This window comes from Erythrolamprus reginae, chromosome Z (genome assembly GCF_031021105.1).
Source record: "Erythrolamprus reginae isolate rEryReg1 chromosome Z, rEryReg1.hap1, whole genome shotgun sequence".
Classification (NCBI taxonomy): domain Eukaryota; kingdom Metazoa; phylum Chordata; class Lepidosauria; order Squamata; family Dipsadidae; genus Erythrolamprus; species Erythrolamprus reginae.
In genome coordinates this window covers 150,762,130-150,777,429 of record NC_091963.1, presented here as the reverse complement: position 1 = coordinate 150,777,429, position 15,300 = coordinate 150,762,130, and the positions used below count along the sequence as shown (strand labels likewise).

General features: G+C 43.6%; 1 protein-coding gene across 1 annotated transcript; it reads left to right on the top strand.

Moving 5' to 3' along the window:
• Positions 1-6,165: 6,165 nt before the first annotated feature.
• Positions 6,166-13,134, top strand: TMEM95 (transmembrane protein 95). The gene is made up of 7 exons (XM_070728732.1): positions 6,166-6,436; positions 7,337-7,393; positions 8,082-8,162; positions 8,497-8,517; positions 10,078-10,158; positions 10,484-10,571; positions 13,068-13,134. The coding sequence occupies exons 1-7, from the start codon at positions 6,166-6,168 to the stop codon at positions 13,096-13,098; spliced, it is 630 nt and encodes a 209-aa protein (XP_070584833.1). The 3' UTR covers positions 13,099-13,134.
• The last annotated feature ends 2,166 nt before the right edge of the window (positions 13,135-15,300 follow it).

Genomic DNA, 15,300 nt, shown 5'->3' with positions numbered 1-15,300 from the left:
GCTTAAAAAAACCTTATTTGGAGAGAGAAACCATGAAAGAGCCTGCAAGGGAAGAGCTGGGAAGAGTGTTAGAAGATAGTTAGGGCTGAAACAAAATGCTACATTCAGAGTATAAGACACACTTTAATTATCAGCCTCTTTTAGGGAGGAAAAAGGTGAGTAGTATAAAAAAAATACCGAAAATACGATTAAAAAGGTGCATCATACAAATTATATGGTATTTACTGGCCAGATGCCTTTCCCTGTTGCCAATGTGGTGTTTTGTTTGGCAGATATATTCCCATTGTGTCCCGAGAGAGAAATAAATAACTCCCTCTACCTAGGATTGAACTCACAGCCTCCGGATTGTGAGGCGAGAGCGCCACCTCTAGGCCAATGCACACACTCTTTTCCCTATGAGAACCTAAGAAGAGCCCTGCTGAATCAGGCCAAAGTCCATCGAGTCCAGCATTCTGTGTCCCACAGTGCCCTCCCAATTGTCCATAGGGACCTTGAGCAGAAAGAGAAGGCAAGACCCTCCCTTTCCCTTGACCTTCAACAAATGGGACTCAAGGGAACCCTGCCTGCCTCAACCAACATAGAGGCAGCACATGGACCTCCGTTTCAATCACCACCTATGATACACTCGGCATCCCTGAATCTGTCTAATCCTGCCTTGAAGCTCTCCAGGCTGACAGCTGTCATGACCTCTTCTGGAAGGGAATCCCACCCACCCTCCTCGCCTTTCGTAAGTCATTAAAACTTACCTCTGCCGCCAGGCATGGGGAAATTAACCCCCCCCCCCAATTGTCAAGGTTGCTGTATGATTTGATTCAATTTGGGAATTGAAGTCCACAAGTCTTAAAGTTGCCAAGTTTGAGGACCCTTGTTGTAGACGTTTGATGACCCAACCAAGTAACATCATCAGTGCTAGAAGGGAATGGAGTTTGCTCTAAAATTCAGTCCCTGGACAACAGCCTAAAATCTGACGTGATTTACTTAACGACCTCATCACTTAGCAATGGGATGGTGGCCATAAATCGAGGACTATCAGGGCTGCTGTCCCCACTGGGAACGATAAACTGGCTTTCGTTGTTTCTGGAAAAGTTGTGGTCACCAGTTGCTTTGAATCTTACGTGCAGTAGCGCTCACTGGCCTGTAGAGGGCAGAGCTTTCCATTGTTGTTGATGGACTCATCTTGACAGTGGATCACCGTGGCGCACCCAGGACAGGAAGTATGGGGGAAATCGGCTTATTTAGATGCCCAATGAAGAATGTGAGCTTTATTGAGGAGTTATTCCTGCCACTTTAAGGGGCTGGACTTCAACTCCCAGAATTCCTACCACTTTAAGAAGTGGGTGGACTTCAACTCCCAGAACCCTCAGTCACTTTAAGACTGGTGGACTTCAACTCCCAGAATTCCTGCCACTTTAAGAGGGTGGACTTCAACTCCCAGGATTCCTTGATCCCGTTAAGACTGGTGGACTTCAACTCCCAGAATTCCGGTTACTTTAAAAGGGGGTGGGTTCTGGAAATTGAATTCCGGGAGTTGAAGTCCACCCACCTCTTAATGTTGTCCAGATTTGGGGGGGGACACCACTGGTTCATTATAGTGTAGGTTTTTTTCTCCTCTTATCTGCTTTTATCATATTTTATCTTGCTTTGAATGGCATTCAACCTCCCTCCCTCTTATTATATCCCACCTGGCCAAAAGACCAGAATCGGTGCCTTCTGGGCTCCGGAATCCTTTTTGGGGGGCACCTTTGAAGTCCTGCTCCAAGTTTGGGAAAGTTTCTTACCGGTAGTTTTGAGATGAAGAAATAACCTGGTTTATTTACTGTGCATCCTGATTGTTCTCGGTGGGGTCTCCAGAGGGCCAAAATCACACAGAAGCGAACGTTGGTCACTCCGAAAGATGCACACAAGCTGGCAGGGCAAGGGTGTGATTTTTGATAACACGAATGGTGTAAAGTGTGTCTTTTGCACCACTCCCTTGCGGGTGATTCACACAGCTCTGGGCAGTGGCGGCGTCACTGGGCTCCTGACCTACATTTCTCCTTCGTGGTCTGAGTAAGCATCCAGGCTGGTTTCTCCTCCATATGGCTGACACGACAAAGGTAGTGTAGGGTTTCCTGCCCAATTCCAGGGGGTTGGACTAAAAGACCTCCAAGGTCCCTTCCAACTCTGTTGTTACATAGAAACATAGAAGACTGACCGCAGAAAAAGACCCCATCGTCCATCTAGTCTGCCCTTATACTATTTCCTGTATTTTATCTTAGGATGGATCTATGTTTATCACAGGCATGTTTACATTCAGTGACTGTGGATTTACCAACCACGTCTGCTGGAAGTTTGTTCCAAGGATCTACTACTCTTTCAGTAAAATAATATTTTCCCACGTTGCTTTTGATCTTTCCCCCAACTAACCTCAGATTGTGTCCCCTTGTTCTTGTGTTCACTTTCCTATTAAAAACACTTCCCTCCTGAACCTTATTTAACCCTTTAACATATTTAAATGTTTCGATCATGCCCCCCCTTTTCCTTTTATCTTCCAGACTATACAGATTGAGTTCATGAAGTCTTTCCTGATACGTTTTATGCTTAAGAACTTCCACCATTCTTGTAGCCTGTCTTTGGACCTGTTCAATTTTGTCAATACAGTATCTTTTTGTAGGTGAGGTCTCCAGAACTGAACACAGTATTATTCCAAATGTGGTCTCACCAGCGCTCTATATAGCAGGACCACAATCTCCCTCTTCCTGCTTGTTATACCTCTAGCTATGCAGCCAAGCATCCTATTTGCTTTTCCTACCGCCCGACCGTTGTTGTTGTTTATTTATTTTATTTTTATTTATCTATTTTATTTTTATGCTGCCCTTCTCCTTAGACTCAGGGCAGGTCACAACATGTTAGCAATAGCACTTTTGAACAGAGCCAGCCTATTGCCCCCACAATCCGGGTCCTTATTTTACCCACCTCGGAAGGATGGAAGGCTGAGTCAACCTTGAGCCGGTGGTGAGATTTGAACTGCTGACCTACAGATCTACAGTCAGCTTCAGTGGCCTGCAGTACAGCACTCTACCTGTTGTTGTTGTTATGATCATGATCAGAACAATACACAGCAAACAAGGTTTATATTATAATAATAATAATAATAATAATAATAATAATAATAATAATAATAATAAAGTTTCCGAACACTCTTCAAAGATAGCCCCATGTAGAGAGTGTTACAGTAGTCGAGCCTCGAGGTCATTCTGGATTGTCACAATGTCACAAGTCGAGCATAAGGGGCGTGCTTAAGCGCACTATTGTACCCACCGTCCCTGTCCTTCTGTCCTATTGACCTTTTTATCACTTCTTTATACTTTAACTCTACATTTGTTTAACAAATAAAATAAATAAACAAACTTAGGACTTTGTGATGTATTTTCGCAGGATGTGTGCAGATCCAAGTACGGTGGCCTTTTATAACTGACAGATCATGATTTTGTCAATGTTTATTGTGCCGATCACCACTGGGACCACCTGGACTGGTCTACATGGGGCGACCTTTAAAGAGTGTTCGGAAACTTCAGATCGTGCAGAATGCAGCCGCGAGACCTATCGTGGGCTTTCCCAGATAGGCCCATTTTTCATCAATACTCCGCGGCCTGCACTGGTTGCCGATCAGTTTCTGGACACAATTCAAAGTGTTGGTAATGACCTATAAAGCCCTTCATGGCACTGGACGAGACTAAACAATGCTGTCTGGCGGGACCCTGGGGAAGAGCCTTCTCTGTGGTGGCCCTGGCCCTCTGGAATCAACTCCCCCCAGAGATTAGAACAGCCCCCACCCTCCTTGTCTTTCGCAAATTACTCAAGACCCACCTTTGTCGCCAGGCGTGGGGGGATTAACCTTCCCCCCCTTTGACCTCTATATTGATCAGCTGGACCCAGTGCGTATGACTGTGTAGTTAATGGGGTTTTTTTATACATGTATTTTAATTTAGTTTAAATTTTAACATTAGATTTGTATTGTATTATATTACTGTCTTGTGAGCCACCTCAAGTCTTCGGAGAGGGGCGGCATACAAATCTAATAAATTCAATTCAATTCAATTTATGCCAGAATCTCTGTAGTTCGATTTTAAGATCCTGATATCGGCTACGTTTTCTTGTTGTTTATCATCAATTTGGCTGTCACCTGGTATGGTGACATCATCATTATCATTATTATGATATATCATTATCGTTATCATTATCATTATTATCATTATATTTAAAGCCCTACATGGCATTGGACCAGATTACCTCCGGAACTGCCTGCTAACGCACAAATCCCAGTGACCGATAAGATCCCACAGAGTTGGCCTTCTCTGGGTCCCGTCGACTAAACAATGTTGTTTGGCGGGCCCCAGGGGATGAGCCTTCTCTGTGGTGGCCCCGGCCCTCTGGAACCAACTCCCCCCAGAGATTAGAACTGCCCCCACCCTCCCTGTCTTTCATAAACTACTCAAAACTCATTTATACCGCCAGGCATGGGGGAGTTGAGATAGCCCTTCCCCCTAGGCCATTACAAGTTATGCAAGGTATGTCTGTGTGTATGTTTGGTGTTTTATAAATAAGTGTTTTTAGCTGTTTTATTATTGGATTGTCACATGCTGTTTTTATCATCGTTGTTAGCCGCCCCGAGTCTATGGAGAGGGGCGGCATACAAATCTAATAAATTATTATTATTATTAATTATTATATTACTTTAGTTTGAAGCTGATGGTATTACCTAGCTGGGTCATGAAACGTCTACAAGGAAAACACCCCCTGCCTGGGGAATTCTGGGAGTTGTAGTCCACCCATTTAACATCTGCCAGGCCTGCTGAGGAATTCTGGGAGTTGAAGTCCACCCACTTTCTTGCCTAGGGTGAGTAACGCCACAATCACAACTGTTGAGGCGCCGTCGAGCCGACCAGCTGGGGGAAACTCCTGCAACAGATTGAAAACCCTTGAATTATGCAATAGGGGAAAGTACCCTCAAGGGTCATCTAGTCTAACCCTGTGTGAGGAAAACCAGTTAAACCATTCCGGAGAGCTGGCACCCAGATTCTTTGCCACTCCCGTTGTGGTCAAAAACCCCAGCTTGCCGAAAAGCCACAAAAAACCCCTACTTTGAAGTTAACGACCAAAATGTGTGTGTAACTTAGAAACCTAGAAGATTGAGGGCAGAAAAAGACCTCGTGGTCCATCTAGTCTGCTCTTATACTATTTCCTGTATTTTATCTCAGGATGGATCTATGTTTATCCCAGGCATGTTTAAATTCAGTTCCTGTGGATTTATCAACCATGTCTGCTGGAAGTTTGTTCCAAGGATCTACTACTCTTTCAGTCAAATAATATTTTCTCATGTTGCTTTTGATCTTTCCCCCAACTAACCTCAGATTGTGTCCCCTTGTTTGTGTTCAATTTCCTATTAAAATCACTTCCCTCCTGAACCTTATTTAACCCTTTGACATATTTAAATGGTTCCATCCTGTCCCCCCTTTTCCTTCTGTCCTCCAGACTATACAGATTGAGTCCATGAAGTCTTTCCTGATACGTTTTATGCTTCAGACCTTCCACCATTCTGGTAGCCCGTCTTTGGACCCGTTCAGTTTTGTCAATCTCTTTTTGTAGGTGAGGTCTCCAGAACTGGACACAGTATTATTCCAAATGGAGTCTCACCAGTGCTCTATACAGCGGGATCACAATCTCCCTCTTCCTGCTTGTTATACCTCTAGCTATGCAGCCAAGCATCCTATTTCTTTTCCTACCGCCTGACTGCACTGTTCACCCATTTTGAGACTGTCAGAAATCACTACCACGTAAAACACGCAACCAGAGCACAGCCAGTCCTCGACTTACAACTGTTTTGTTTAGCGACCCTCCCAAGTGACAATGGCTCTGAAAACTGCTACTTACAGCTGTTTTTCCACGTTTATTGTCTGAGACGGGAGAAGGACTCCTGCCTTGGATCCCTGAGGTGGGGTAGGGGGTCAGACTAGACCACCTCCAGGGTCCCTTGTAGCCTGATTCTAAGATTCTTGCCACACACCCAGCCCCAAACGACACACCAGGCTCTAGAACCCAAAGAAGAAGCCATGGAAACAGAGTTCCGGATAACCCCCAGGGCTCCACCCACACATTCCTGGCTCTGCCCTCTTGGGACTCCCCATGTGCCCTCCGACAGCTCCTTGCCTGGGGTCCCCGAGTCCAGGGGGCTCGTCACCGCCCTTCCCCTCCGTCCTCCTCCTCTTCTTCTTCCTCCTCCTCCTCTTCCTCCTGGCCGAGGTGCCTGCGGAGGGCTGCCTCCACTGCGGGCACCAGTTTAAAAACCTCCAGATGCGTTTCGCCCACCTGTGTGCCCGTTACCGAGAGCATTTCGCCCGGAAGCGCTGCTCCAAATACCCCTGGGGGCCAAAGGCTGTCCGGGACTTCGCCTTAGGTAGAAGGAAGACCCCCCCCCCCGGATTTCAAACTTGGGGGGTGGATGGGGAGAGTGATGGAGCAGCGGGAGGCATCAGTGGTGGGCTTTTGCCCTCATCGGGGGGGGGGGTGTTGTAGGTTTATGCACCATTTATTGAATACTTTAGGTTTTTTATAGTTCTTGGAGGTTGTGAGACCTTCGCCCCTGGAGGCTTTCAAGAAAGATGGGATTGTCAGACATGGCATAAGGTCAGCTGCTGGAGTGGTGGGGTTGGACTAGAATCACTAGATGACCACCAAGCTCTCTTCCAATTCTTGTTCACCTGTGAAATCTCTTAGCCCAACCTTCCTGCTCCAGCGGGAAACCCAATTGGACAGGCGACTTAAGGAACGACTGGTTGAGTCCTGTTTTCATCAGCCGGTTCCTCGGGTCACTAAGTGAGCGGTCGTTAAGTCGAGGACCGGTTTGTGCGAGCCGTCGCTTTTGCAGCCTCAAACACAAACGTGAATGTGTGTGTTTGTGCCAAACTCCTTCCCACGACTGTTTATGATTTGCATCATGGCCGAATGGCTGCGATGGTTGTAAGTGTGATAGAGGGGTCATAAGTGTGAGAAAGGGGTCATAGGTATGAGAAAAAGGTCATAAGTGTGAGAAAGGGGTCGTAAGTGTGAGAAAGGGTGCGTGAAACTGTTGCATTTCTGCTGGAGGGGTTTTTTTTTGCTGGACGCCAGGTCCCATAAGAGCGGCTCTGCGAGGTAGGATGGGTCAAACAGCACAGAATTGGCCCTATGCCGGTTCCAGGGCTGCAGGATCCAATCAGGTTGGGCCTCCGACTTTTGCCCTGATAGGCAGATATCGTACAGGTCCAGCCCGGGCTTGCAACAAAGACCCCTCCTCTCTCTGTTTTCTCGGCCCCAGACGAAGACGCCCTGGACCTGCTTCTGGAGAAAACCCATCGAGTGCTCAGAGTGATTGGTAAGGGGATCCCTGAGTCCCTGGGGGGCTTCGATCTGGGTTCAAGGGCCTGGCTCGCCCTCCAATTCTTTGCCCCAGGCAGCCTCTGAGCGTGGCTGGGGATGCTGGGACTTGTAATCCACAGCTCCAGAAGACTCCCCCTGCATCTCTCTCTCTCTCTCTTTCTCTATCCATCCATCCATCCATCCATCTATCATCTATTTCCATCTAGTCTATCTATCTATTATCTACCTACCTACCTACCTATCTATCTATCATCTATCTATCTATCTATCTATCCATCCACCCACCCACCCACCCACCCACCCACCCACCCACCCATCCATCCATCATCTTCTTTATCTATCCATCCACTCATCCATCTATCTATCATCTTCTTTATCTATCTATCTATCTATCTATCTATTATCTACCTACCTACCTACCTATCATCTATCTATTTATCTTTCTATCATCTATCATCTATCTACATTTCTATCATCTATCTATCTCTCTTTCTATTATCTCTATCTATCTATCCATCCATCCATCCATCCATCCACCCATCCATCTATCATCTTCTCTCTCTCTCTCTCTCTCATCTATCTACCTACCTACCTATTTACTATTATTGTTATTTATTTGAGTTGGACGGGACTTTCTAGGTCATCTAGTCCAACCCCCTGCTTAAGAAATATTATTTCTTTAGAAATAAAGCAAAGTTTGGAGGATCTCCCCAGGTTTTGGAACTGGCTGCACGAGGTGAAGATCCCAAGCGAGACCCAAGAAGGTGGGAGAATCCGCACTCGGCTCCTCAGGAGGGTGGGGGGCAGGGGTTGGCTTTGTGGGGGGTTCAGCCCTGCCTGCCGGCCTCCATAAGATTTGGTCATTTCGTACTCGGCACCAAGGGGCACATTCTGAGAAAAGCCTGCCAATCTTTTTCTAAACAAAATAAATGTGTATCACCAGCACATCCGAATTCCCGAAGTGTTCCTTTGCCTATAAAATTTTGCAAATCGCACAAGGGCCTAGTCCTCAATGATTCTCAGACAAAGCTTTGCTCTGAATTTACCATTATCTGGGGGATATCTCTTTGATGTGATTTTTCTTCTCTTTCTCTCTAGCTCTATGTCCGCCTACCTGTCGTAAGTTTTCCTTCTAAAACTTTTGGATGGATAATTATTTTAATGACCAGTGATTGATCTTTAAAAGGCTATTTTTTATTTTTATTATATTGGTGTTTCCCTTCTGCATGCTTAAATTCCGGTAAGCTGCCATGAGTATTGGGGACAGAAAGGTGTATAATTAAGCAAATAAATAAATAAAAATCTGACAGTAACAATAACAATAATAGTAATAAAAATAATAATAATCCAATAATAAAAATAAGATTATCAACAACAATAATAATATACTTGGTTGATACCCGTATCAACCATCAGTGCTTCAATTGACTGAATGTCATGTTTAATGAATAAAAATTAATAATAATAATAATAACAACAACAACAACAACAACAACAAGTGGCCTTTTGCAATTGACAGATGGAGATTTTGTCAATTTGAAAACCATTGGAATTGACAAAATCTCCATCTGTCAATTGCAAAAGGCCGCTTTACTGGGATGGGCAAACATAATTCGCCACTACATCACGCAGTCCTAGGTGCTTGGGAAGCGCCCGACTGGGGATGAGATACGAAATCCAGCATAGTGATCTCATTTGCTGTGTTGTACTGACATAACAACAACAACAGTAATAATAATAGCAATAATAATACTAGTAGTAGAATAACAACCCGTATCAACCATCGGTGCCTGTCAATGATATTTCTGATAGATTTTTAAATGTTCAAGTTGACTGAATTTTATGTTTAATGATAAAAGAGATAACAATAATGTAATTTAATTTAATTTAATTTGTAGGCTGCCCAATTCCTTCCGGACTAATAACAATAATGATAATGATAACAGTAACAATAAAAATGACAATAACAACAATAACAACAACTAAGAGTGGAAGACGCTCACGTCCTTGACTTATAACCACAATCAAAATTTCCCAAAATTCCCATTGCAAAGCAACCCAGTTGTTGAAATTTCCCCCATTTCAAAATCTTTTTTCCCCCACTGTTGTTAAACGAATCCCTGCAGTTGCTCAGTTCTTAACTCGGTCGTTAAGTGAATACGGCTACCCCGTTGACTTCGATGGTCAGAAGGGGAATCCCGTGAACCCCGCCAGGACAGTGCGACCGTTGTAAAATGTGGGTCATTTGCCGAGCGGTTGAATTTTGATTGTGCAACCGCAGGGAAGTCCGTGACATGGTCGCTAAACGGACGGCCGTAAGTCGAGTATTGTATGACCTAGGAAAATAAATATTGCTACAGCTCAGGCGGAAAAGAAGAAGGGAGAAGCCAGAAGGATTTATTTTTATCACGCCGAGGCTTTTGAAATTGATTTGGAAGGTCAGAAGAGGTCAAAACGGCCCTCATGGTCGTGCTAAACCGCATCTATTTTTTACGTACGGCTGCCATTTTGATTTTTTTGCCCTGCTGGGATTCAAATCGGGTGGGTCTCCAAACAGGGCCGCTTTTCCAGACCTAGTAGATTTCAGTTCCCAGAATCCCACAGCCTGCCACTCAATGGAAATGTTGCTCGTAAATCCAGGACAATCTATAATCCAGTTTTTTGGGTTCCTTCCTCCAGATGTGGTGGCCTTAGTCTTTAATTGTTCTACCTGTCGCCGGACGGAGATTCCCTGTCGGGATATGAGGACCTGCTATCCAGGTGAGTGGTTGGCCCTGCCTCCTTTCTCTCCTGTCCCCCTGGGGTGGGGGGAGAGCAGGACCCTTCCTCCCTGGCCAACCCTCCCCTCTTCTCCCACTTCCCCCACTCCATTTCCTTCCCTCCTTTGGTTTCTTTTTAAGGGGCTATTCTTCCCCCTCCCTCTCTGCTGCTCTAATACATACATCTTGTGGCAGGGAGTTCCGCCGGTGAACGGTGGCTCGGCTGCACAAAAACCAAGAGAAGGGTGGGTTCCCTCTTTCTGGGACCACTGCCCTCAATTCCTTCCCCTCCCAACTCCTCCATCTGCTTCTCCTCCACCCCACAGAATACAAGGGGCTCCCAAAGGTCATCCAGACGTTGCTCTACATTTCCGGCTCCTGCTTCTTTCTTGGATTGGTCTCCTGTGCAGTGGAGTGAGTGGATGTCCCAAGAGAGGGGTTGGGGGTCAGATAGCCTCAGGAGGGGGGGAGGCAGGAGGGGTCTGAATGGAGAAGAGGGCTTTTCCATGGCGCCATGGGCAGAAAACCCTTTTTGGATAAACGCCTAAACTTTGTCTCGATCGCCATACGGTGGGTCAAACTTTGTAGAATCCTAGTTTGGCCAAAACAATGGGTCAGCCTTTTTCAAAAGTGGCCACTTGGAGATGGAAGGACTTCAGTTTCCAGAATTCCCCAGACGGCAACCTGGGAGTTGAAGTCCACTCATTTTCAACCAGTCAAGTTTGAAAAAAAAATTGGCCTAGTTCAAACTATGTTGGCTAGCTTGCGTTTCAGCGGGTTGTGTGAATACAGTGTTCCCTCGCTTTTCGCGGGGGATGCGTTCCGAGACCGCCCGCGAAAGTCGAATTTCCGCAAAGTAGAGATGCAGAAGTAAATACACTATTTTTGGCTATGAACAGTATCCCAAGCCTTCCCTTAACACTTTAAACCCCTAAAGTGCAATTTCCCATTCCCTTAGCAACCATTTAGATCATTACTCACCATGTTTTTCTATTAAAGTTTATTTTAAAAAAAATTATTAAAAGCAGACGAAAGTTTGGCAATGACATATGACATCATCGGGCGGGAAAAACCGTGGTATAGGGGGAAAACCCGCGAAGTATTTTTTAATTAATATTTTTGAAAAACCATGGTATAGACTTTTTGCGAAGTTCGAACCCGCGAAAATCGAGGGAACACTGTATAGTCTTTTGTGAATCCAGTGATCAAAAATATTAAGTTTAAGATGGGTGGACTACAACTCCCAGAATTCCCTAGCCAGCATGGCGGATCTTAAGATGGATGGACTACAACCCCCAGAATTCCCCATCTGGCATGGAAGACATTAAGATGGCTGGACTACAATCCCCAGAATTCCATGCTGCCTGGAGAATTCTGGGAGTTGAAGTCCACCCACCTTAAACTTCCCGTGGCTGACAAACGCTGTATAATGTATCTCTTTAGCCATCCTAAATCGGTTTAAGGATCACACACCCCCCTCATCCAAATGGGGGTCTCTTGTTTGTACAGATAGTCCTCGACTTACGACAGTTCATTTAGTGACCGCTCAAAGTAACAACGGGGCTGGAAAACAAGTGACGTCACATGATCAGTTTTCACACTTGTGCCCGCCCCCATGGTCACCTTATCAAAATTTAGATGCAAGTGACTCAAATTTATGACGATCGCAGCATCCCTGGGGGGGGGGAATCACACAAGCCCCTTTTGCAACTGTCTGACGGAGCCAGATTCGCTTAACAACCTTAACTCACAGAACTGCAGTGATTCGTTGAACGACGGCAGCTAGACTAAAAATATAACAAAACGGAACAAATTTCATTTAACATTTTTCTCAATTGTGTTCTGTCGGGCTCTCTGGCAGACTCCTCCCAAAAATGCACAGGTACAAATTTCAGACACACACACATTTGAAAATTCAAAACAATGTTCTTTATAATGAAAATTCACTTAAACCAAGCCCTCTTTTGGTATAGCAAAGAGCCCTCGTCTCCAAACAACCTGGTAATTTGTACAAGTCCCTTATCAGTTCTGTGATACTTAGCTTGCAGCTATGAGGCAATTCACAGTCCTTCTTCTTCCACAAAGTGAAACACACTTTGCTCTGGTTTAGTTTCAAAGTGGGGAAAAATCAGCACACAAAAGGTCAAAGTCAGTAAAGCAGTCATGAAACACAACGATCAGATAATCCTCCACAATGGCCAAACCCACAGGCTGCTCTTTATAGCAGCCTCACTAATGACCACAGCCCCACCCAACCACAGGTGGCCTCATTTTCTTTGATAGTAATCTCTCAGTTGTTGCTGCCTATGCATCGCTCTCCGCATGCGTGGCTGTATCATTAGCTCTTGTTCTGAATCCAAGGAGGAGCTAGATAATTGATCTCCTTCTGAGCTGTCTGCCCCACTCTCCTCCTCCCTGTCACTCATGTCTTCTTGGTCAGAGGAGCCTTCATCAGCAGATTCCACCGGGGGCAAAACAGGCTTGCAGCATGTGGATGTCTCCCCCACATCCACAGTCCTTGGGGCAGGAGCTGGGCCAGAGCTAACCACAACAAATTGGGGGGTCGCAAACCGAGGACTTCGTCATTGATTTGCTTAATGACAGAAGCGAGAAAGGTCGTAATACGGGGCAAAACTCACTTTTAAAAATTTCTCGCTCAGCGTCGATAGTGGTCGTAAATTGAGGACTGACCCGTACTGACCTCAGCCTCCCAACCCCAGTGTGGTCCGGAGTAATTTCCCAGAATTCTGAGTTAGCACGGAGCAGAGGATTCTGGGAAATGCCGGAGGAGTTGTGGATTGCAGAGAGCTGAGCGGGACAGGTTTTGACATGCACGCAGCATGAATCAGCCTCTAATAAACAGGTCGCTAAATATTGATTTCCTGGACAGAATTTTTTTTTTCCTTGCAGGTTTCGGTTCAGTGGGGTTAGAAGAAAATAGAAGACGGCGAGGGAAAATTTGTAATCTTTTGTGTGTCCCTTGGGCACGTGTGGGTGTGCAAGAATGCAGCCGGATTAGTAACCTTTTCCACCAAGAGAGACGGCTGTGTTTACACAAACAGGCACGCATGTGTACATATATATTTTAAAGTAGTTTTTTTAAAGTGGTTCTTATTATTATTATTATTATTATTATTTATTATTATTATTATTGAATTAAACTGGCCTGTGTTTCTTTAAAATTTAAATATAAAATTTAATTTATATTTGTTTATTATTATTTATTATTATTATTATTATTATTATTATTATTATTATTATTATTATTATTGAATTAAACTGGCTGGTGTTTCTTTAAAATTTAAAAATAAAATTTAATTTAAATTTGTTTTTATTATTATTCATTATTGTTGTTGTTGTTGTTGTTGTTATTATTATTATTATTATTATTATTATTATTATTATTATTATGTCAATACAACACAGCAAACGAGATCACTATGCTGGATTTCGTATTTCATCACCAGTCGGGCGCTTCCCAAGCAGCTAGGACTTTTATCATCATCATCATCATCATTATTACCATTACCATTACCATTATTATTATTATTATTATTATTATTATTATTATTATTATTATTATTATGTCAATACAACACAGCAAACGAGATCACTATGCTGGATTTCGTATTTCATCACCAGTTGGGCGCTTCCCAAGCACCTAGGACTGCGTGATGTAGCGGCAAATTATGTGTGCCGATCCCAGTCAAGCGGCCTTTTGCAATTGACAGATGGAGATTTTGTCAATTCCGATGGTTTTCAAATGTCCCCTGAGATCTTTTGGCATTGCGCCCAGCGTGCCAAGTACCACTGGGACCACTTTCACTGGCTTATGCCAGAGTCGTTGCAGCTCGATTTTTAGATCTTCGTATTTCACTAATTTCTCTAGCTGCTTCTCCTCAATTCTGCTGTCTTCTGGGATTGCGATGTCCATGATCCATACTTTCTTTTTCTCCATGATCACAATGTCTGGTGTGTTATGCTTCAGAATTCGGTCAGTCTGAAGTCGGAAGTCCCACAGTAGTTTTACTTGCTCATTTTCGACCACTTTTTCGGGCTTATGATCCCACCAGTTCTTTGCCACTGGTAAATGGTAGTTCTGGCACAAGTTCCATTATTATTATTATTATTATTATTATTATTATTATTATTATTATTCCATTATTATTATTATTATTATTATGGCCGCTGTTTCTTTATATTTTAAATATAAAATTTAAGTTTTAAAATATAAAACCATTGTTCAAAGCTGCGTGAGTGTTCATGTTTTCATCCCTTTTTCCTGGTTTTGATCACTTTGTAAGTTGTCACTTTCGTAAGGAAAACGGACGGCGACAAAATTTAATAAAAATTATAATAAAAACATAAAATACGGCTCGTTCTTGACTTACAATAGTTCATTTTAGTGATGCTTTGAAGTTACAATGTCAAATTGTGGCCATTAGTAAAATAAAATGTGAAAATGAATTTTAAGAAGTAAAATCAAATGAAGTAATGCAACACAACGCAATAATAATAATAATAATAATAATAATAATAATAATAATAATAATAATAATAAGCAATAAAATAAAGTTATGGTAATTTAAATTCAATTCAATGGCCGTAATTAAAATAAAATATAAAATTGAATTTGAAAAAGGGAAATCAAATGAAACAATGCAACACAATGCAATAATAATAATAACAACAACAATAACAACAACAATAACAATAAATAAAAAGCAATAAAATAAAGTTATGGTAATTTAAATTCAATTCAATTAAATAATAAGATAAGATATAAAGACTAGTAAAATCATCAAATAACATTCCATTAAATTCAAAACAAAACAAAACAAAGTTAAACAACTTCAGGTGGAGCTGGCAGACTAGGGGTGTAAACAGTCCCCCTCGCCACAGATGGATGACCTCTGGGGTTACCTGTGGCGTGCTCACAGCTGCGTTTTGGCAACCCTTCCGTGTTTGTGATGCGTTTTGTGATGCAGACGGTGTGTGTCAGCACCGCTTTGTGTTCATGGCTCGGGGCGATTGGCGTGGGTGGCAGGAACAAACGGTTAGAGGCTGCACGCTGGCTTGGCAAGGGATCAACGGGTGTTCCGCACAACTGATGGTTGTTGAAACCGCACGGTTTGGGCTTGTC